A 23,804-nucleotide genomic window follows, 5' to 3' on the forward strand; every position below is an offset into this window, starting at 1 on the left:
AATGAAAAGATTGAAGCTAGTTTTTGCTGTAAAATGTTTGACTCCTGTAGGATACTTATATTGATTATTCTATTATTATCGTATTTTCATCCTGTCTTTCAGTACCTTTGCTATGTTGTTTGTCCCAGAAAAGATTTCATAATTCAAGTCCTCAGAAATCAAAGAATATGGCTCATCATATATAATTTCAAACAATGGAAAAATCCAGGATGGAAGGTAACAATATTATGAGAACAAAAGTTGCTACTCACCTTATAGCGGAGATCCAACTCACACACACGACTCCAGTCTCAGGCAACTGAGACAGTATGGTGTCAGTTACCTGAGACTGCAGTCGTGTGTGTGTGTCGATGACGAAGGCCTTAAGAGCCAAAAGCTATAATTGTGAGTGTCTTTTAGTTGTGCCTGTCTGTGACTCAGAACCTCCGCTATATGGTGAGTTATCATATAATTCAATTTATAAGATGAATTTGTACTACAAATTTCGAGTATGGCCTGATGGTTTATCTTTTGTTTTTAAACACTTTAGAATGGTACTTGTTCATTTTTGAAAGTAGTAAGTTAAAATGGTTATCCATGGACAGAATTCATAGTCAGGGAGTCAGAAACCCAGGTGATGTATTGGTGTGGGAGTGGTGCCAGTTTTTGGGTCCTGCTATCTTTTCTCCTTATGTTCGGCTTAACTATAGTCTATTTTCCTACCTTTCTTCCCTTTTTGGGGGAATCAGTCTATTCTTTCTCTGCCCATCATTCATATGCAGTTTTTTTATTTGCCCTTCTCGGAATACAGTAAATTACTGGAGACCAAATTTTCTGTATCAACAAAGAAAACCATTCAGAACACACCATGTTTCTTGAACCCTGACATCTATGACAAAACTTGTCAGAAAATAGGTAAATTATATTTAAAGTCACCAGGAGAAAGTTAAATGTTTTACATTGTCTTGTACTATTGCACGTCCAAATGGGAAGGGTTAAGCCTGAATTTCTTAAACTTCATACTTAGTTTTCCATATGACAAAAAGTAAAATGTCAGTCATAATGGTAGGAACTCATACGCTGGATACAGATGGAAATCCCATTTAATATCTGTATTTGATTGAAGAGGTTCTACTTTAATTCCATATGAAGGCCTCTTGATAAGTGGTTTTGGACAGAGGATTATGGCATTGAGCAGAAAATGATACAAGTGGAAGCACTTAGCAGGTGCCATAAGGAATTTACAGTAAAACTCTAATTACTAAAACTCCAACTACCTGGCTCAACAGTTATCTGGACCGCTTTGAGGAAAAGAAATTTGTACTGTATGTGGTTTGTTTGATAGTTATTACAGTATAGAGTACAATGCATATTTCTTATCATTCTAAAATCAATCTGCAGCAAATATATTAAAAGACAATGTTGTTGTTGGGGTCTTCAGTCGACTCTGCTAAGTACATTAATCTCTTGGTCTCCCTCTATGATTTTTACACTCCACACTTCCCTCCAATACTAAACTGATGATTCCTTGATGCCTCAGAACATGTCTTATCAACCAATCCTGTCTTCTAGTCAAGTTGTGCCACAAGTTCCTCTTCTCCCCAATTCTATCCACTACCTCCTCATTAGTTACATGATCTACCCATCTAATCTTCAGCATTCTTCTGTAGCACCACATTTTGAAAGCTTCTATTCTCTTCTTGTCTACACTGTTTATCGTTCATGTTTCACTTCCATAGATGGCTACACTACATACAAATACTTTCAGAAACTACTTCCTGACACTTAAATCTATACTCAATGTTAAAAAACTTCTCTTCTTCAGAAACACTTTCCTTGCCAGTCCACATTTTATATCCCCTCTATTTTGACCAACATCAGTTATTTTGCTCCACAAATAGCAAAACTCTTTACTGCCTTAAGTGTCTCATTTCCTAATCTGATTCCATCAGTATCGCCTGATTTAATTAAACTACATTCCGTTATCCTCATTTTGCTTTTGTTGATGTTCATCTTATATCCGCCTTCCAAGAAACTGTCCATTCCTTTAAGCTGCTCTTCCAGGTCCTTTGCTGTCTCTGACAGAATTACAATGTCTTTGGCAAACCTTAAAGTTTTTATTTCTTAGCCATGGATTTTAATTCCTACTCCAAATTTTTCTTTTGTTTCCTTTACTGCTTGCTCAATAAACACTTTGAATAACATCAGTGATAGGCTACAGCCCCATCTCACTCCCTTCTCAATCAATGCTTCCCTTTCAAGCCCCCTTGATTTTTATAACTGCCATCTGGTTTCTGTACAAACTGTACATAGCCTTTTGCTCCCTGTATTTACACCTGCTACCTTCATTATTTGAAAGACGGCACTCCAGTCAACATTGTCAGAAGCTTTCTGTAAGTATACAAATGCTAGAAACATAGGTTTCCCTTTCCTAAACCTATCTTCTAACACGAGTCGTAGGGTCAGTATTGGCTTGCGTGTTCCAATGTTTCCACAGAATCCAAACTCATCTTCCTCAAGGTCGGCTTCTACGAGTTTTTCCACTAGTTTGTAAATAATTAGTGATAGTATTTTGCAACCATGACTTATTAAACTGATAGTTCGCTAATTTTCACGTCTGTCAATAGCTGCTTTACAGAATTATTATATTATTCTTGAAGTCTGAAGGTATTTTGCCTGTTTAATACATCTTGCTCACAACATGGAAGAGTTTTGTCATGGCTGGCTCTCCCAAGGTTATCAGTAGTTCTAATGGAATTTTGTCTACCTACCAGGGCCTTGTTTCGACCTAGGTCTTTCAGTGCTCTGTCGAATTCTTCGTGCAGTATTACATCTCCATTTCATCTTCGTCACAATCTCTTCCATTTCCATAATATTGCCCTCAATTACATCACCCTTCTATAGACCCTCTATATACTCCTTCCACCTTTCTGCTTTCCCTTCTTTTCTTAGGACTGGTTTTCCATCTGAGTTCTTGATATTCATACAGGTGGTTCTCTTCTCTCCAAAGGTCTCTTTAGTTTTCATGTAGGCAGTATCAATCCTACGTTTAGTGATATATGACTCTACATTCTTACATTTGTCCTCTAGCCATCACTGCTTAGTCATTTTGCACTTCCTTTCAATTTCATTTTTGAGACTTTTGTATTCCTTTTCACCTGCTTCATTTACTGCATTTTTGTATTTTCTTCTTTTATCAATTAAATTCAAACTCTCTTCTGTTACCCAAGGATTTCTATTAGCCCTCATCTTTTTACCTACCTGATCCTCCTCTGCCTTCACCGTTTCATCTCTCAAAGCTGCCCAACCTTCATCTACTGTATTTCTTTACCCTATTCTTGTCAACCGTTCTCTAATGCTCTCTCTGAAACTCTCTAAAACCTCTGGTTCTGTCAGTTTATCCACGTCCCACCTTCTTAAATTCCTACCCTTTTGCAGTTTCTTCAGTTTTAATCTACAGTTCATAACCAATAGATTGTGGTCAGAGTCCACATCTGCCCCTGGAAATGTCTTACAATCTAAAATCTGGTTCCTAAATCTCTGTCTTACCATTATATAATCTATCTGAAACCTTCCAGTGTCTGCAGGCCTCTTCCATGTATACAACCTTCTTTCAAGATTCTTAAACCAAGTGTTAGCTTTGATTAAGTTATGCTCTGTGCAAAAATTCTACCAGGTGGCTTCCTCTTTCATTTCTTAGCCCCAGTTAATATTCACCAACTGCTTTTCCTTCTCTTCCTTTCCCTACAATTGAATTCCAGTCCCCCATGACTATTAAATTATCAGCTCCCATAACTATCTGAATAATTTGTTTTATCGCGTCATACATTTCTTCAGTTTCTTCATAATCTGCCGAGCTAGTTGTCAGACAAACTTGTGTTACTGTGGTATGCACGGGCTTTGTGTCTATTTTGGCTACAATAATGTGTTCACTATGCTTTTGGTAGTAGCTTATTCAAGTTTCTATTTTTTATTCATTATTAAACATACTCCTGCATTATCGTTATTTGAGTTTGTATTTATAACCCTGTATTCACCTGACCAGAAGTGTTGTTTCTCCTGCCCCCGAATTTCACTAATTCCCACTATACCTAACTTTAACCTATCCATTTCCCTTTTTAAATTTTCTAACCCACCTGTCCAATTAAGGGAACCTATCCATTCCCCTTTTTAAATTTTCTAATCTACCTGCCTGATTAAGGGATTTGACATTTCACACTCCGATCCATAGAACGCCAGTTTTGTTTCTGCTGCACCTGGAGATCCGAATGAGGACTAGAGGAGGCAATCAACGAATTAACCATACAGTAAAGCTGCATGCCCTTGAGAAAAATTACGGCTATAGTTTCCCCTTGCTTTCAGCTGTTCGCAGTACCAGCACAGAGCAAGGCCGTTTGGGTTGATGTTACAAGGCCAGATCAATCAATCATCCAGACTGTTGCCCCTGCAACTACTGAAAAGGCTACTGCCCCTCTTCAGAAACCACACGTTTTTCTGGCCTCTCAACAGATACCTCTCCATAATGGTTTCACCTATGGTACGGCTATCTGTATCACTGCGGCACACAAGCCTCTCAATCAATGGCAAGGTCCATGGTTCATTGAAGGGAGAATGAATCTAGCATCAGCAATATGGATATTGTTGCATTGGTGGTGCCCATCCTTTCGTGTGGTCTACATCGGTGTGTGTTGTGACCTTAACATATACACTGATACGAGGCTATACGCTCCATCTTCTGTGTCTTTTGTTTTATTCTGTGTGTGTGTGTGTGTGTGTGTGTGTGTGTGTGTGTGTTTTCATTTACTTAGTGGCATACAACGTGCACGAGAAAAATAATGAAAAGCATGACACTGCTAGCAGTCTGGCAATGCTGTGTTGTTCTACTTGTGAGACTGGTGTGTTCATCCCATCCACCTGCTCAGGAGTTTCGGCTCCATACAGCCAACACATGATTTTTTAGAGCGCCATCAGTGAATTTGTGATTTCATTGTGTGTTATGAAAATGGAGCAGCAGAATTTAGGGAAATGTTATGCCATCAAGTTTTGTGTTAAACTTGGGGAACACCAACAGTTTCAGACATAAGAAAAAACAAGTCCTCAATTTTAAACTTTGTGTCTGCGATTGAAAATGAAGATGAGAGTATATAGAGAAGAGCAATGGAAAAACCTCTTTCAGGCTTGCTGATTGCAAAAAAGCAAAACTTTTGGCCCAGAAAAACAACAGTTAGCTTCATTTAAAGGAAGCAATGGCTGGCCACGAGACTTCAAGGCCAGGCACTTTATTCATGAGTTGGCCAGACTCAAAACCTGCAGAAAATTTTATTGAAAATTCAAAATTGAAGCAGAATCTTATGATCCTGAATTTTTATGCAACACACAAGACAGGCCTTATTTGGAAGGCTTTCCCTGAAACAACTTTAGCTTCCAAAAGGGAAACTAGCAATACTGATCATAAGGTTAGTGAAGACAATGTTACCATGCTGAATTGTGCTAACTCTATGGGAAACCACAAAATTCCCCTTCTGTTAATAGGAAAACCGAAACATCCCAAGCTTTCAAAAACGATTAAAAATCTTCCAACCTTTTACAAGAATCAACCAGAGACCTGAATGGCTGCTATTTGTTTTGCAAATGGTACAATTCAGTTGTCATATCTGAAGTAAACAAATACCAAAAAGCCACAGAGAAAGAAGGCAATTAGGTGATGTTAATTTTGGACAATGCACACCCCTATCCCCACAGAAAGCCTTTTTGATAGAGAAGATGGACGTTTCAAAATGCACTTCCTCCTGCCAGATGTAATGAGTTTGCTGCAGATAATGGACCAATCGGTTATCGCAACTATGAAACGACATTATAGAGCGCAGTGTTGATGAAGTTTTTGACAGAAGATGGAAATGGAGATGGCATTGAGGCTCAAAAACAAAAATTGGCGGAAGCATGGAATTTGGTGACAACATTCTCATTTAAAAGGGCCTGGAATAAACTGAAATGCATTTCAACAAAAGATGAGGTACAGAGAGACAAAGAGCAAGAGAAGAACTGTGAGAAGGAAGAGAAAGAAAGATAAGTGGAAGAGGACACAGGATCAGTAGAGGACATAACAAAGATCCTTTTGAAAATTCCTGGACATTCTGGTTGCAATGCAAAGGATTCAAGTAAGAGGTTTACTTGTGATTCTTCACACCCTGGATTGCAAATTCTCAGTGCCAATGAAATCATTCAGAGTGTGAGAAGAATCTGATGGCCAGGACGATGGCATTATCACTGAAACAGATGTGGGACCATCAGCTGGTGATGCGTTTGTGTTTTGACACTGCACTAACATCAATGGAGCAGCAGCCTCAGTGTGACCATATACACTCACTGACAAGTGGATGCAAGACATGGCTGTACAAAATCAATGAAGACAACAAAACAACTTACTCTGATCAATATGCTCAAGAACTGACACTGCATGTAAGTACAGTACTGTATAAAATCTAAACAACACTGTTTTGTAGTCACTAAATTAACATTACAGTAGCATGTATACACAAATTAAGCTATTTTTTAAAAAGGAAATGACCTGTTCTCGTAATTTATCCAATTATCCAGATATCTGTTTATGCGGATTGGACCTGAGTCATCTGGCTAACTGGAGTTCTACTATATTATGTAGTATACAGTAGTGTGTTGCTTATTCAATAATCAAAGTGGGGTGTGCAAGAACTCTTAATGCATTGGACAGTAAATCTTTTGCTGTGCAATTTTGTTGCCATGAAAAGACTCTTACATGTGTACACAATATTCCTACTTCATTATACAAAAAAGCTAGTATCATTATAATAAGGTTATTAAATTTGCACCCACAATTCTCCTAATGCTTTTTTCCCCCCTTTTGAGATATCCAGAAAACTGGCAGCAGAATATAGCCACTGCCAGTTGCTGACACTGAGGGGGTTGGCAGGTGCCCCAGTCACACTGCTAGCCACTGTTCACCCAAATACAGATGCTAAATATCAAGGGTGCGGAAGGAAGGAAAAATTATAATTCTGTGATAAATATTGTTCAATTGAAATATTGAATTTTAAATGTAAATCTGAATTGAAAATCGCTCAGACTATGCACAGCTCATGAAACATTGCTAAAACAAGCAAATTCAATGAGAAAATATTGAATGTGCACGTTGCCACTTTATACGGAGAGAAAAAAATCCAGAACATATTGATTTAATATATTTTGAAAAACACAAAATTTAAAAATATTTGAACAGAAAATTGGAGTAGCATCCATAGCACAGGAAGGGGGATGGGGAGGGGGAGGGGGGGGGGGGGGCGACAAGAGGAGGAAAATACACATATTGGTAAAGGTATAGGTGTACGAGTTGTCAAAGCTGAAAATACTAACAACCTTTAATACAATTACTGTTATTACTACCACTATTATTATTATTATTATTATTATTAGTGCATACACTCTCTTCAATCATATAGTGCTTTTAGATTTTTTTCCTCTTCCACATTGCTCTCATTTTCACTCTGTGATTGTTGTTCTTTCTTCAGTCCACTTGGTTTCCTGTCCACAAAATTTTAGTCTTCATTTCCCAAAGTCTACTGCCAGGTTTGATGATTTCCCTGCTATTTACTAGATTTTCAGTTTGTTCCATCCTCCATTTTTTCTGGGCCAAGAATTTTCCTAATAATCCTTTGTTCCTTATTCAGGGAGATTTAAAGATCATCTTTTTCCTTGTGGCTTTAATGCTTCACTTGTGTACAGAATCTCAAGTTTCATGGGCATGTTGTGATATCTAAAGTTTGTATGTACAGACATCCACTATTACTTGTAGATGTCATGAATTATCCTGTAAGCTTTCCTTAGTTTCTGCAGTCAAACTCACTATGCTCCCTTTTCTAGCTCTGTTAGTTCTCTCATCATGATACCTGAAGTGTCTGGCACTTGATTTGCCCATGCTTCACTTTTTTTTTTTTTTTTTTTTTTTTGACAGTTGAGTTTTTCGAGAGAGATTTGTAGTCTAGCTATTTCAGCACATTCTTTGAGGACTATTCAACTGCTTGATTTCACTGTACACTAGTATGGCTAAATCATCTTACGAAAAATTGGGAAGCGCCTTAATGTCATCCTTGGTTTGTCCAAGCTGAGAAGCCTTCCGCAGATTTGGGTTGGTTAATTCTTTTATCCATTCCATAAGGATTTTATCTAGGATGAGAGTGAATTGGAGTGTTCTGATATTTATCTCACAAATTTTATTTTTGACTTTGTAATTGTTTACTTGATGATATTTACTGTCTTTGGGTCTAGTCCTTCGCCGTCTAGAATGTCAAAAACAAGACTGTCAGTCAACAGAGACAGAGACGGTCAGTCAGCCGAGTCATATGTCATCTTGAAGTAGATGCAAGTGCTGATGATCTGCCTGTTTTGGGTTGCCTTATGTTTCAGTATTGTTTTTAAGTTGAAGATTTGATTGGCACCACGAATGGCCAGATTGAGAACCTGCTTGGTATTTGCTGATCTTACGTGCAAGCTGTGCTTTTTTCCTTTAAAGTAAACATGGCGAGCATATCATGTACATGAGAGGGGTAGTTTTATTTAGGTCTCCCCTGTCACATTTCTTGTGGAGTAGATGTACGAGTGCACATTTCCATACTTCAGGCACCTTTTCTGTCATCCAAATATCCGTGATGATTTGTGCAAGTTGATTGTGTGTGTGTGTGTGTGTGTGTGTGTGTGTGTGTGTGTGTGTGTGTATTTCAATAATTCTGTAATTATGCCGTCTTCAACAGATGACATATATATATATATTTTTTTAAGTCTGAAGCTGTGTTTGTAATTTATTCTTTGATAGGTTATCGAGATTCTGGTTATGTGTGTGTGTATAAAAGATATTTCCCTGAGAAACCTTGAGAGTGATTCTGGACAACTGAGTAGCACAGAAAAGTATAGTGCTAGCTCCCTACAATTGTCATGATTTGTCCACGTGAGTTTACCACCCTGGTTTCTGAAGCAAAGGTTCTGTAGTGTGCATCCATGGACCTTTCCTCTAAACATCTAGTACAAGTCACATGTTTTGTGTCCTCTGAAGTTCTTTCCAGTAGCATCAAGTTGTTCTTTCATCCATTACCTATCTGGCTCTCATTAATTTTTGCTACTTGCTTTTCTATCTCAAAAAGGTTTTCAGCCTTAGGTGATTTTTCTCCTGCAGCATGTTCTTTTTCGCACAAATGTAACTTTGATACAGACAAGATGGTGATACTTGTTGATGTTCGCACTTCTACAAACTTGTACACCATGACTTCCTTTGTGCACACGATATATAATGGCTGCTTTATCAATTTGATAAGACACCCAGCAATTGTATGGGTGATCTCCAAGTCTATTGCTTACACAAGTGTTACCTCAGGGAGATCAACATGATTATCAAGTTACACCAATGGTTTATTGACTTTTTTTCTGTCAAAACAAGCACTGAAATCATGTAGTAGAATTATTTTGTCTTCATCAGGAACTTTCATCCCAATCTTCTCCAGTGTAGTCCTAAAGTGTTCAACCTTTTCAGGAGCTTTCTTGTTAGCTCTGTTTGTGGGAGTATGTGAATTAATCAGTATGTAATTCTTATCCACACACTGCATGCACATTTAATGATCCTGTGGTTTCAGGTGCAACTTCTTTGACTTGTTTACAACAACATCCATACACAAAAATGGGATGGCATCTCTTCTGTCTCACTTGTCGCTTCCGCTCTTTAAGATATGATAGTGACTGTAGGCTAAGTGTTCTCATCTTTAAAGCATGGTTTCTGATGTTTTCGTATCTTATATTTTGTTTATTTAGTTCTGAAATGAGCCGGTGTATTTTTCCCGGTTGAATTAGAGCATTATTTTTGAAGGTACCAATGTATGGAGGTTTCTTTGCTGATAGTGTGCCCAAGAACTCAATGTTTCTCTGTGTTTGTGACAACCAAGGTCCCCTAGACCCCAACTGCCTGGTTGCCATTTGTCAGTGGGTCAATTGGTTACCAACTGGAGTAAAGATGTTTTGTTTTCATGAATTGTGATTGCTCATAATCAATATTTTATCCACTGTTTTCACTACAGTTTAAGCTCACAGATTTTAGGTTCCTGGAACATCAAATCTGTAGCCACTCCTCTTGGTAGACAGACAACAACCACATTCCAATGCTTGCTCCAAATGTGAGACAAAATGGATTTTGTTGATAGTGTTGCCTATTCCAGTAATTCCACCATACTGAGATCCATTCTCTCTGCCTTCATTACCATTGAGGAATATACTAATTGTTTGGACCTTTATCAAATTAAAATTCATTCCCTCACGAAGAGGAAGCCCCCTTAAAAGTAGTAGTAGTAGTAGTAGTAGTAGTAGTAGTAGTGATTGACAATTCGCAAATTTTCACAAATACAACTTTTATTGATGTAAGTTCACAAGGTTGATGACAGAACAAACGAAAGGTAACAATAATGATGCCAGTAAAAGTCTCCTGACTGAGGCAAGCAAAAGTTCACTTCTAATTTTCCACAAAGGTTCGTGGTAAAACGCGCACGTAACAGTCCAATTCAGAGACGAAGACATAATCTTCAACGGCCGCAGTATACAAGGACGGCATCCAGTGTGAACTGCCTTTCAGGGCTGGTTCTAGCCCCTAAATAGCTGTCTCCAGCCAATCAGGGTTTGGTGTAGTGATACTTCCTGCAGGCCATGGCTCAAGGTCCCCCTGCAGGATGTAAAGCTTGGAATGTCTGTTTCCATTATCTTGTATGTAAATAGCAGGTGTTTACCATAGTGCTTTTGGTATGCCTTGGGCATACACAACCTTGTCCTCTGTGGTGTACCCTCAGGGGGTACCTTGACTCTGGTATAACAGTAGTAGTAGTAGTAGTAGTAGTAGTATTCCAGTCACATCCTTCAATGACATAAGTAAAAATAAGTATGATGAGTAATATCTGCAGTTCTTTACCATTATCTTTATGTACTGCTTCAAACGAAACTCATTTTCAGTCTGGACCGAATTCTTTACAATGCACACGGGGATTCCCACTCTAAAGAATTGATATACCAGCTTATTTGTAAGAGTGACCAATATTTTCATTTTAAACCAAGGGGTCACTGAACCTATGGAAAATTCTCAAATACCTTAAATTACAGCATTTTAACCAAAACATTTGATAGGGCGATAATTTTTTATGGAAATTATTCACTTGTCACATACTGTAGTGCTGTATTTACAGGCATATACAGTTAAGTAAAACTGTTTCCAGTAATTAACCATACATGCTGCTTTAATAAGTTAATAAATCACATGTAATTCTAAGAACTCTCAAGGTTTCTACAGGTTTCTATAAAAGTCTTTGGAAGATGCTTGTTTATTATTTTATGTCATGCTCTCTCTTGTTTGCTTCCATAGTGATATCTTTGGTGTTTATCGCAAAGATATCAGGATTTTATCATTGGGTGATCTCCAATGCCCATGACAAGGAACAAAATGGCTGACTAGCTTCCATTCACTCAATAACACGATTCATGTGAATAGTTTGTGTGTCCTTTCCATGACAGTACTAACAGTCAAATGATCATCTCAGTTTAAATTATCTGTACACCAGATGGGTGAATTTAATCTTCAGATGTTATAATAATCATGAGGAGGAAAGTCGTTTGAAGTTAGGAGTAATAAATGATATAATCAATAGTGTGAGAGAGTGGAAACACTCGGGAAATTCCGGTAATAAAATTTCAATATAATTGAACAAACAGTTCAATACAAATAATATGACATCAAGGAGACAAACATCAACGGAAACAGGGTGGTATTTCACAATCCCAACACCATGGATAGTAATTGGAAAATACAAACTTTTTCACATTGCATCGGATATGGATGTGCAGAAGTATTGAATAGCAACAAACAGGACCAAATCTGATGCTCTCAATATCATTTACACACACACACACACACACACACACACACACACACACACACACACACACACACACACACACAGGCACAGATAGATAGAGATAGAGAGAGAGAGAGAGAGAGAGAGAGAGAGAGAAATTTGACTTAAATCACTGATAGAGATGCAAGTAAAAAATATAATACATATGAACATAAAATATTAACATACATACATATGTGCCACACAAATTCTAGTTCGCACAAAACAGAGGAACTAATTTCACTTTTTATGGAATGAAAATAAATGGAATGCTTAATAAATCAAACCAAAGTAACCACATACAATACAGTTGAAACATAGCACCAGATGTTTTCTGACAATCACTCCATTACAAAAATGCACCAGAAAAATAGTTATAAAAGTGCTCATCTTCTATTACCTACAAAAATAACACAAGATCTACAAACTGCATTTGCACCTTCCTGTTTGGACATCATCATAAGGGCTGTTCTTTCAGCACTGTCACACTTTTAAAATGTGTGGCACATTGCATAACAATAAAATAACTATTTGTACAACATTTCAGAAATACTGGAGTTATGTCTGTGATGGACACATTCATGAATAACTAAATACTGCACTACTGAATACAAAAATTCGCAATGGTTTTGGTTCATCTTGATTAATCGAAAATAGAAGGCCTTCAAAAACCACTCACACATAGCTGTACTTCAGCATTTTAATTTGGACTTTATAAAGAAGAGTCCATTATCATATACATTTCACAGTTAAGTTTTCTATAGTTTAACATTTTGTGTAACACGAAACCTCCACCGTGAAATGCAACTTCCTTGCAGGCACCAATTTTCACAGTTATTTCTGTAAACATTTTTCAAGCTTCCAAAATGTAGGACTCCACATTTTTCACATACTTACAAACATACAAAATTTGTTAATCAGCTGCCACATACATTTGTATTAAATAACATCCAAACTACAACTTCCTTATGTACATTATTCACATTATGTAAACAAAAATATATTTATATTTCTCTCTCTGAGATATCAAACTTCTGTGAGATTTTAAAAATGTATTAAAACTACAATGTGTGATGTGTGTTTAATGCATCCACTTGGGAATAATAAAAGTATGAAAAATGAAAATAAGACCTAATTCTGCATCCTCGGTTACAAATAGTTCTGTGGGCTTACATAAAAAAGGTGCATTTGGGAAGATTCAGTCATTATTATAATATTTAGCCTATATATAATACATTCGCTGAAACAGAATACCAGTAACTTTACAGTGATACTTCGAAGCAATGTCACTTAACAAAATACACAAATTAAGATTGTAATACACAGTACAGACCAATGATTATATCACATTAACAGTACAATAAATATGTATCACCCTAGTATCAGAGCGTGTTGTGCCATGTGAATATAAAAGCATGTTCTACAGATATACAGAATGTTAAAACTGTGTCCACGTCGCTATACAATTAAATATCAGACATAGCATTAGCAACTTTTAATAGAAATGGTGCGAAAACTCTGGGAGTTGCAGCAAGCATAAAAGAAATTGCCAAGGAATGAATCATACAGTAGTACAAAGTTCATAACAATGAATGGTTTACTACAAAATGCACTGACTGGTCACTGAAACCGAGCTGCAGAATCAATGAAAAATTCTGTGATGTGATGACCTAAAACACAATGTTTCACAAGGCTACTATCCAAAATTTTAACACTAAAAACATGTTGTATGAAAATATGTTTTCACTGGAATGACTGATAATTCAAGTGAAAGTTTAATGGTGCTGATCATCAGTCGCCTCAATCAAACAATGTTCTGACCGAGATAATACATTGATATAACAAAAATGTGTATAAAAGGGATGTGTCTTCATTCCTGTTCATCAACTAGTTTCACTTAGTGTCTTCTAATACGTTTATTAAATAACAGAAATATAAATATATATGATGATAATTTGTACACATTTTAAAACACTAACATCTTGAATGCTTCACAATGTACAGTTGTTATGTATGTTTACTCTTCTTTGATCTTTTCCTCCTACGTTTTCTCATACTGCCTGTAGCACTAGTTGTTTCCTCTGATGGTGTTGGTGATGTAGGGCTTGATGGTAGTTCTTCACCCTCAGGGTCTTCTTCATTTCCATTCATATCACCATCACCTGTCTCCTCATTTTCAGGATTAGAAAGTTCCAAGGAAATTATCTTCTCTTTTAAAGTCTCCACCTAATAAACAACAACAAAACATACAAATAATATGACACAATGCAGAAGAAATAGAAAATAGTTATTGTTCTGTGTTACATGAATATTTAATAAAATCTAAATGATGAAGCCATTTTGGAAAACCACTTTATACTGTCAGTTTTATTACACATCACCGGCCAGTTTCAGTCTTTCGGCATTTTCATATTTATAGCATTTAGAACCTCTTTTGTGCTATGTGGACTCAGATGCTTGTCCTCAAGTATAAATATTCAACATCTGTATATGGGGAAGTTAAATGAAAATGAGACAAACAGGGAAAAAATAAGAAATAATTTGTTATTTAAAAAGTAACTTTCATAAATGTTAATGCATTTATCCCTCTGTGAGACAAGAAGGTCAGTGCCTTCATGTTAAAATGCTTTATGTTGCCGATGAAACCATGATTATACCCAGGCATGCACCTCAAATCGATGGCCTAGAATGGCTTCCCTCAGGGCTCCAAAAATTTGGAAATCACATGGCAAGAGACTGGGACTGTATGGTAGATGTGTTCACACAGACCCTATGCAAAAACTGAAGCATGCAATGAAGTCCAAACAACCAGGAATGTTGACAGACGGCATCATTCTGTTGCACAATAACATCAACACACTTACTGTGTATGTCATTATGACTACGCTGCAGAAGTTTCACTGAGAAGCCCTTACACATCCTTCATACAGCCCTCTTCCCTCCCCATGCGGTTTCCATATTTTTGGAACCTGAAAGGGTAGAGCCCTTTAAGAATGACTGCAGACATGGCCATGCTCACATGTCCTGTTGTGATGTTAGGAACAACTGCACCAAAGTCGGCGAGTGTTTTGATGGCTCAGAACGTGTTGAGATTAAGCTGTCCCAGAGCTCAGTGGACCGCACACGTTTTGCATAGTCATCAATAGATTGGGGAGGGAGGGGACTCCCTTTGACTCTCAGAGACAGGCAGACACTGTGAAAATGAGACAACCATAGAACAGCCAGCAGGTAAATGCATGCTCTGGCTGTGTGGTCAGAAAAACCTGGGTGTGACCAGCACAAACATTAAATATGACTAAATCTATTGAAAACTGAACCCAACTAGTACTGTGAAGTCAAATAACACGGTTACAGAGACAAAACAAGATAACTGATTAGGTAAAATCGTGCCCTCAATTGCAATAGTAGATCTTCATTATTTAATGTTAAATGTCTTGTGTCCAAAATGAAGTTGGAAAATTTGCATCTCAGCAAAACCTTAAGCTGTATTCACAAGCAAAGCATCTCTGGATAGGCCTCACTGACCACTTTAAAAAAAAGAGAGAGAGATCATAGAAGATTTTTTTATAAACGTTACCTATTTTTAAGTTACAAGCCGAGAAGTGCATCCTAAAACAAATCTTTGCCTAAAAAATTAATGAAACATTGAAAGTAGTACCAGTATTACTAAGTACGCAGAGACAGGGGCATATGAATGTAATAAGTTTTAATTGTTTATATTTATTAGCAACAAAACAGGATAAAGTAGTGTTTACCTAGACAAAATCATTATTTCAGAATAAAACATTTAACGTAAGAGAAAAACAAAGAACAGCAAGGGAAATCTGAGGAAATTTACATACAAATTAATGTATGATACATGTGTATAATATTACAGTTACTGTTTTAAGTACATTGCAGAAGTCTAAAGTTTGTGTGTTTGACTCAAATCAAAGTGAGGCCTTATATAGGGGCAGCCATTTTGCCCGAGGCAGCTTTGTTCGGATTCGTAGACAGTTGGTTTTGAAAGCTGGGAGAGTGAACATGTATGGATGACGTATAGAGCACATCTCAAGTGTGTCGGAATTTTTCTAGGTATTGAATTAGAGACTTAATATTCACATATGTTGCCAGCAAATGTTCAGAAATATTTTCTACTTATGTACTTTCTTTATTTTGCAACAGGTGAACTTTTCTGAACTCAAAGAAGTTTACCATAGTTATTTGTAAGTGATCTACACTCGAAATTTAGCTAGGTCACAATTGTAGAACTTTAACTTCAGACTTGTGCTAAATGAACTTTCAGACTTGTGCTAAATGAACTTCGGTTTAATTTCTGAGATTTTTCCAGAAGTTTACACAACACATAACATGCGATAGTGCTGTGCCTCGGGTGAAGCTCATTCTCAGTGTAGCCAACTCTTAGAAATACAACCACACACTCAGGTGCCCTATAAACAGTGACTTTCTAACTTCCAACTGAGAATTCTTGCAGGTGCACATGGGGGCTCACGAGCTAGAAGTTTACAGAGCAATTGTTTTGCTGTTCAACAAGTAAGAACAAAGGTACAATCATGGTTTCGTAGGCATCTGCAAACGTTGTTCCGCGAAGGCAATGGGATAAATATGTTAACAGTCATGGGTATTACTTTTTAACAAATAAACATTTTACTTACTTTTTTTCATCTACCTCATTTTCATTTGACTGCTCTGTATGTATATGGTCCTGCACATCACAATCTGCTTCCAATCGCACATTATACAGCATATCATGTAAGTTAAAACACTAGTGACAGCTAGCTTGCTGTTAACAGATAGGTTTATCTACGAGGAAACAAAAGGACACATGGAGCTGTTAAATTAATTTGAGAGGACATGGATGTAAGCTGTTAGTAATGTTTTTATTTACAAGACATGTTGGAACCAGTTTACAATGTGTAAGACCAAATACATAAACATTCGATGTTTGTGCATGGGAACAAACATCTGTCACCATGTAGCATGAAATAGGTTTTAAGTATGATACACGTGTAACCAATGCTACACATTTAAAGATTGAAAAAGACAAACTGCCCAGTAATGTGATATACAGGGTGTCCCAGCTATCTTGTCCACCCAAAATATCTTTGGAACAATAACAGCTTTTGGAAAACGACTTTCACCGGTATCAATGTAGGGCTGGGGCCCATGAATGTACATATTTGGAAACATTCTAAAACGAAAGCATATGTGTTTTTTAACACAAACTTATGTTTTTTTAAATGGACATTCTATATTTTTTCTTGAGCAATCCATAGCATGACAAAGCACATACACAATGGCGTTGATTGCATCGCAATATTCCCATTACATCCCGAGATATTGAGACGCGAAGTTGGCGCTTGAAACACCCGACATGCGCTGCTAGCGCACGTCCTGAGGCTCATGCGTGAACCCCATGCTGCCCGTATTCGCGATGTGATTGACGTGTGTAATCACACCTCCATACTTATAAAGAGGGACACTTACTTGTCAATCACATCGCGATTACTGGCAGCATGGGGTTCACGCCTGAGCCTCAGGACGTGCGCTAGCAGTGCATGTTGGGTGTTTCAAGCGTCAGCTTCGCGTCTCAATATCTCGGGATGTAATGGGAATATTGCGATGCAATCAACGCCATTGTGTATGTGCTTTGTCATGTTATGGATTACTGAAGAAAAAATATAGGAGGTCCATTTAAAAAAAACATAAGTTTGTGTTAAAAAACGCATATGCTTTCGTTTTAGAATGTTTCCAGATATGCACATTCATGGGTCCCAGCCCTTCATTGATACTGGTGGAAGTTGTTTTCCAATAGCTGTTATTGTTCCAGAGATATTTTGGGTGGACAAGATAGCTGGGACACCCTGTATACCGCGTGCCTCTCCTACGGGTCATCAGGCATGTTTTCTCTGGTGTTTCCGCAGATATCTGCAATTTTATTTATGTAGCTCAAGTCAGACCAACCAAGTTCTGCTCATCATGTCTCTCATACAGTGGCCAGCACTGATGGAAAGCATTTGTTTGTATCCCAATACAAACAAAATTATTTTTAAATCTTAATTTTATGCTGTCATTCTATAGAGTGGTTCCAAACTAATCTAGTGCGTCATTCATGTCATCGGTACCTATTAACAGGAACAGTAAAACACAAAGAAGAATCAGTACTCCAGCAGGGACTGAGCAGTGCTTCTGCATGGTGGTGGTAGCTGTCAGCACAGGCCAGAGCAGTGATGTCACTGCCAGAGTACTGGTTATTCTTCACGTCTTACTGATGCTGTTAATACACATCGATAAAACAAATATTGCACTAGACTAATTTCGGACTGCTCTGTCACATGGGCACGTAAAATGCCACTTTACAAATCGTTTCATTTGTTACAGGGTGAAAAAAGAAAGAAAACCATGTGCTTTCCATTGACACTGGGTGATGAGTGGTATTGTTTGAGCTAATTCCAGGTAAACATTGCAAAAGCAAAATTGCAAATACCTGCCAAAATCTCAGAGGAAATGCACCTGGCAACTCACAGGAGAGACAACCTGTATATACACTGTGGAATAAAGGCATCTTGCATAACAAAGCTGACAGCCTACAGTGGTTTTGAAACTGATTTCATCGTTTAGAAGTTACAACTTCGTAGTTTGTGCATCTGCACATGAAGATTTATTTATTTAGCATATGGCATTACATATGAACAGAGACTAGCAACTGTGGACACACATGAAGAAATGTAATAAAACAGATCACAATCATATATGAATATGACTCTTCCAACTTGAGTAAACGTGAATGTACTGTGCATTTGATAAAATACAACAAATATGCATTTTATTGATTCTTTCTGGATTTTATTCAAAATTTTTTAGTTAGTTAGACACTTACTAACCAAAAATAATGGACCTGCCATTAACCCTATTGTCTGGGAATAGGTTAACTATGACAGAGCACCCTCAAATGAAATGTGGATTCACTGCAATAAAAATTATAAGTGTAGATAATGTTTCGACAATGACAATTCTGTACTGAATATAAAATGAGAAATTACAATCCTAAATCAGAATCTACACACATACTGCATGAAAGGAACATTTAATACTCAGTAACTTGTAAACCTTTCCTTTATCTATTCCTTTGATTCTGCACCTTTTCTTTGGTCACAGAAATTTCAGGTTTAGATACTTACATATTTCTCTTATTTTATCAGTAACTCTACTTTGGTTGTTTAAAGTTTTAAGGCTGTAAATATGTATCCACATCCCAAATTAAAAGGAAAGGAGAAAAAGGGGGGGGCAGACAAGATTGTATTTTTGGATTTATGAATAAATTAAGATTGTACATTATGGATATTTCAGGCCACTGTATTTGAATATTATATGAAATATCAACAGAGATAACTCTGAGCAGTCAATATTTGTTTATCTCTATATAGTTTCTGCGCATTTCAGGGCCATCTTCAGATGAGGCATTCAGGAGTTACGTAATCATGTTTGTGGTATGATGCTAGGAATTGGATGTTGCTTCTTGTGGCAATATCTGCGTTACTGGTGATGATATCCACCTGGCAGATTTCATTTATCTACAGCCTCGGAATGCTCTACTGTGGCAGAAATGTACACGTGAGTCCATGGCACAGCTTCTAGGTGGCAGCAGAGAAGTATACCTTACAGATAAATGCTCCTCTGACAGGTGGTGAAAGTGCTCAATGTCTCTGCAATTATAATTGTAACAGTAAGGGGCAGATTCCATATCTTGTCAAAATTAAAACCACCATCACGATTTATTAAATTTTGTGCAACTTGAATGGTGAAGTGGAAGCTAAAATCTTTATGCTGCTGTAGTTTATAGAATGGCCTATCTGTACACAATGACTTGCCAGAGTGTAGCAGATAGGTGTAACGTTGGTGCTCAAATCACCTCCCATGAACTGTTTGTGTTATTTGGCCACTATGTGAACTGCCACAAGGGGTCAGGCGCATACCTGTCTCTCGGAGCACCAAGTTGCCCTTTACAGAATGGAGTGTGGCTGTACGTCCTCATAGGAGCAGGGCCTTTGCTAGATGTTTTGCCACCCTAGATGAGAACTAAAAAATAACACACAAGGGTTGGAAGTAAAAAATATCACCACCCTCTTTTTTACTACCATCCGTCTGCGCGATATACCCTCCCCCTCCCCCTCCACCAACATCCAATGACACAACAACGCAAACCTCCTATTACACTTTTAATTGTCAAACTAAGGTGATCAGATGCCACCAATTACCATGCTTTAACCTCAATTCCTTGAAAACTGACTGAGGTCAACAAGTGCCCTAAATCTCTTTTTTCCCCTCAATTTTTGAAATTTCCCAAAATAATTGAAATAGGAAGAATGTACTTAACATTTTAAACTAGAAATGAATATAGCAGTGCAACCAAATTTGGCACCAATTACTCATTTTATTCAATTGCAAGAAATTGGACCAATAAAGCATGAAACTATTGTCTGGCCCCAATGAATGTTTCCTGGAATTTGGACGTTATGCTATACTGATGGAAGACATGGCAAAGCATCGAACCAGGTCATCTGGATAATCGTGGTGTTATGTCAGTTCTGTTTTAATTTTCTTCTTTCATTTTTTTCTCCGCATATGCTCAATTTTTTTACTATTTGATTTGAAATTAATTTCTCCGGTCTACGGATCGGAGCGTGGAATGTCAGATCTCTTAATCGGGCAGGTAGGTTAGAAAATTTAAAAAGGGAAATGGGTAGGTTAAAGCTAGATATAGTGGGAATTAGTGAAGTTCGGTGGAAGGAGCAACAAGAATTTTGGTCAGGTGAATACAGGGTTATAAATACACCATCAAATAAGGGTATTGCAGGTGTAGGTTTAATAATGAATACAAAAAATAGGAGTACGGGTAAGCTACTAAAACAGCATAGTGATCGCATTATTGTGGTCAAGATAGATACGAAGCCCACGCCTACTACAGTAGTACAAGTTTATATGCCAACTAGCTCTGCAGATGACGAAGAAATTGATGAAATGTATGACGAGATAAAAGAAATTATTCAGGTGAAGGGAGACGAAAATTTAATAGGCATGGGTGACTGGAATTCGTCAGTAGGAAAAGGGAGAGAAGGAAACACAGTAGGTGAATATGGATTGGGGCTAAGAAATGAAAGAGGAAGCCGCCTGGTAGAATTTTGTGCAGAGCATAACTTAATCATAGCCAACACTTGGTTCAAGAATCATGAAAGAAGATTGTATACATGGAAGAACCCTTGAGATACTAAAAGGTATCAGATAGATTATATAATGGTAAGACAGACATTTAGGAACCAGGTTTTAAATTGTAAGACATTTCCAGGGACAGATGTGGACTCTGACCACAATCTATTGGTTATGAACTGTAGACAAAAACTGAAGAAACTGCAAAAAGGTGGGAATTTAAGGAGATGGAACCTGGATAAACTGAAAGAACCAGAGGTTGTACAGAGTTTCAGGGAGAGCATAAGGGAACAATTGACAGTAATGGGGGAAAGGAATACAGTAGAAGAAGAATGGGTAGCTTTGAGGAATGAAATAGTGAAGGCAGCAGAGGATCAAATAGGTAAAAAGACGAGGGCTAGTAGAAACCCTTGGGTAACAGAAGAAATATTGAATTTAATTGATGAAAGGAGAAAATATAAAAATGCAGTAAATGAAGCAGCAAATAGGAATACAAACGTCTCAAAAATGAGATCGACAGGAAGTGCAAAATGGCTAAGCACTGATGGCTAGACAACAAATGTAAGGATGTAGAGGCTTATCTCACTAGGGGTAAAATAGATACTGCTTAAAGGAAAATTAAAGAGACCATTGGAGAAACGAGAACCACTTGCATGAATATCAAGAGCTTTGATGGAAACCCAGTTCTAAGCAAAGAAGGGAAAGCAGAAAGGTGGAAGGAGTATATAGAGGGTCTATACAAGGGCGACGTACTTGAGGACAATATTACGGAAATGGAAGAGGATGTAGATGAAGATGAAATGGGAGATATGCTACTGCGTAAAGAGTTTGACAGAGCACTGAAAGACCTGAGTTGAAACAAGGCCCCAGGAGTAGACAACATTCCATTAGAACTACTGACAGCCTTGGGAGAGCCAGTCCTAACACAACTCTACCATCTGGTGAGCAAGGTGTATGAGACAGGCGAAATACCCTTAGACTTCAAGAAGAATATAATAATTCCAATCCCAAAGAAAGCAGGTGTTGACAGATGTGAAAATTACTGAACTATCAGTTTAATAACGCGAATTCTTTACAGACGAATGGAAAAACTGATAGAAGCCGACCTCGGGGAAGATCAGTTTGGATTCCGTAGAAATGTTGGAACACGTGAAGCAATACTGACCCTACGGCTTATCTTAGAAGAAAGATTAAGGAAAGGCAAACCTACGTTTCTAGCATTTGTAGACTTAGAGAAAGCTTTTGACAATGTTGATTGGAATTCTCTCTCTCAAATTTTGAAGGTGGCAGGGGTAAAATACAGGGAGCGGAAGGCTGTTGACAATTTGTACAGAAAGCAGATGGCAGTTATAAGAGTCGAGGGACATGAAAGGGAAGCAGTGGTTGGGAAGGGAGTGAGACAGGGTTGTAGCCTCTCCCCGATGTTATTCAATCTGTATATTGAGCAAGCAATAAAGGAAACAAAAGAAAAATTCGGAGTAGGCATTAAAATCCATGGAGAAGAAATAAAAACTTTGAGGTTCGCCGATGACATTTTAATTCTGTCAGATACAGCAAAGGACTTGGAAGAGCAGCTGAACGGAATGGACAGTGTCTTGAAAGGAGGGTACAAGATGAACATCAACGAAAGCAAAACGAGGATAATGGAATGTAGTCGAATTAAGTCGGGTGATGCTGAGGGACTTAGATTAGGAAATGAGACACTTAAAGTAGTAAAGGAGTTTTGCTATTTGGGGAGCAAAATAACTGACGATGGTCGAAGTAGAGAGGATATAAAATGTACACTGGCAATGGCAAGGAAAGCGTTTCTTAAGAAGAAAAATTCGAGTATAGATATAAATGTCAGGAAGTCTTTTCTGAAAGTATTTGTATGGAGTGTAGCCATGTATGGAAGTGAAGCGTGGACGATAAATAGTTTAGACAAGAAGAGAATAGAAGCTTTCGAAATGTGGTGCTACAGATGAATGCTGAAGGTTAGATGGGTAGATCACATAACTAATGAGGAGGTATTGAATAGGATTGGGGAGAAGAGAAGTTTGTGGCACAACTTGACTAGAAAAAGGGATCGGTTGGTAGGACATGTTCTGAGACATCGAGGGATCACCAATTTAGTACTGGAGGGCAGCGTGGAGGGTAAAAATCGTAGAGGGAGACCAAGAGATGAATACACTAAGCAGATTCAGAAGGATGTAGGTTGCAGTAGGTACTGGGAGATGAAGAAGCTTGCACAGGATGGAGTAGCATGGAGAGCTGCATCAAACCAGTCTCTGGACTGAAGACCACAACAACAACAACATGAACTTAGATCGACTGAATGAGTAGTGTTGAGCCAAATTACAATGACACACACTTTTCAACGTCTCTAAATCAGCTATTGATATGATTATTGTGCTTCAAACTGTTGTACTTTTTTGTAGATACACAATATTTATTCTTGAATGTTATGTGTTAAAGATGGAGGAAAATAAGCAGAAAAAATTTCTCAAAACACCTTCAAGAAAACTCTCCACTGCCAAAAAACATTGAAATAGTGAGATATTCATAAAGTACATCATAAAACATAATATAATTCTCAGACCTTAAGTCTCTCAAGAACTGGATGCTGCCCACTATAGTGGACCAAAACACTTCATGGCAGTGTTTTGGTCTCATACATCTTACACATCATAT

The 23,804-nt window shown here is 37.6% G+C and overlaps 1 protein-coding gene across 10 annotated transcripts in view; it reads right to left on the reverse strand.

Annotated features, from left to right (window-relative positions):
• Window positions 1-11,708: 11,708 nt before the first annotated feature.
• The window catches only part of LOC124611222 (protein lap4), a 528,343-nt gene continuing 516,247 nt past the window's right edge, over window positions 11,709-23,804 (reverse strand). For 9 of the 10 annotated variants that reach the window (XM_047140227.1, XM_047140228.1, XM_047140229.1 and 6 more), the window contains one exon: window positions 11,709-14,153. In XM_047140227.1, coding sequence (XP_046996183.1) covers window positions 13,935-14,153 — 219 coding nt within the window. In that variant the 3' untranslated portion in view covers window positions 11,709-13,934. The remainder of the gene's footprint in view (window positions 14,154-23,804) is intronic. The other variant, XM_047140232.1, reaches the window with a different exon arrangement.

Source organism: Schistocerca americana, chromosome 1 (assembly GCF_021461395.2).
Source record: "Schistocerca americana isolate TAMUIC-IGC-003095 chromosome 1, iqSchAmer2.1, whole genome shotgun sequence".
Taxonomy (NCBI): Eukaryota; Metazoa; Arthropoda; class Insecta; order Orthoptera; family Acrididae; genus Schistocerca; species Schistocerca americana.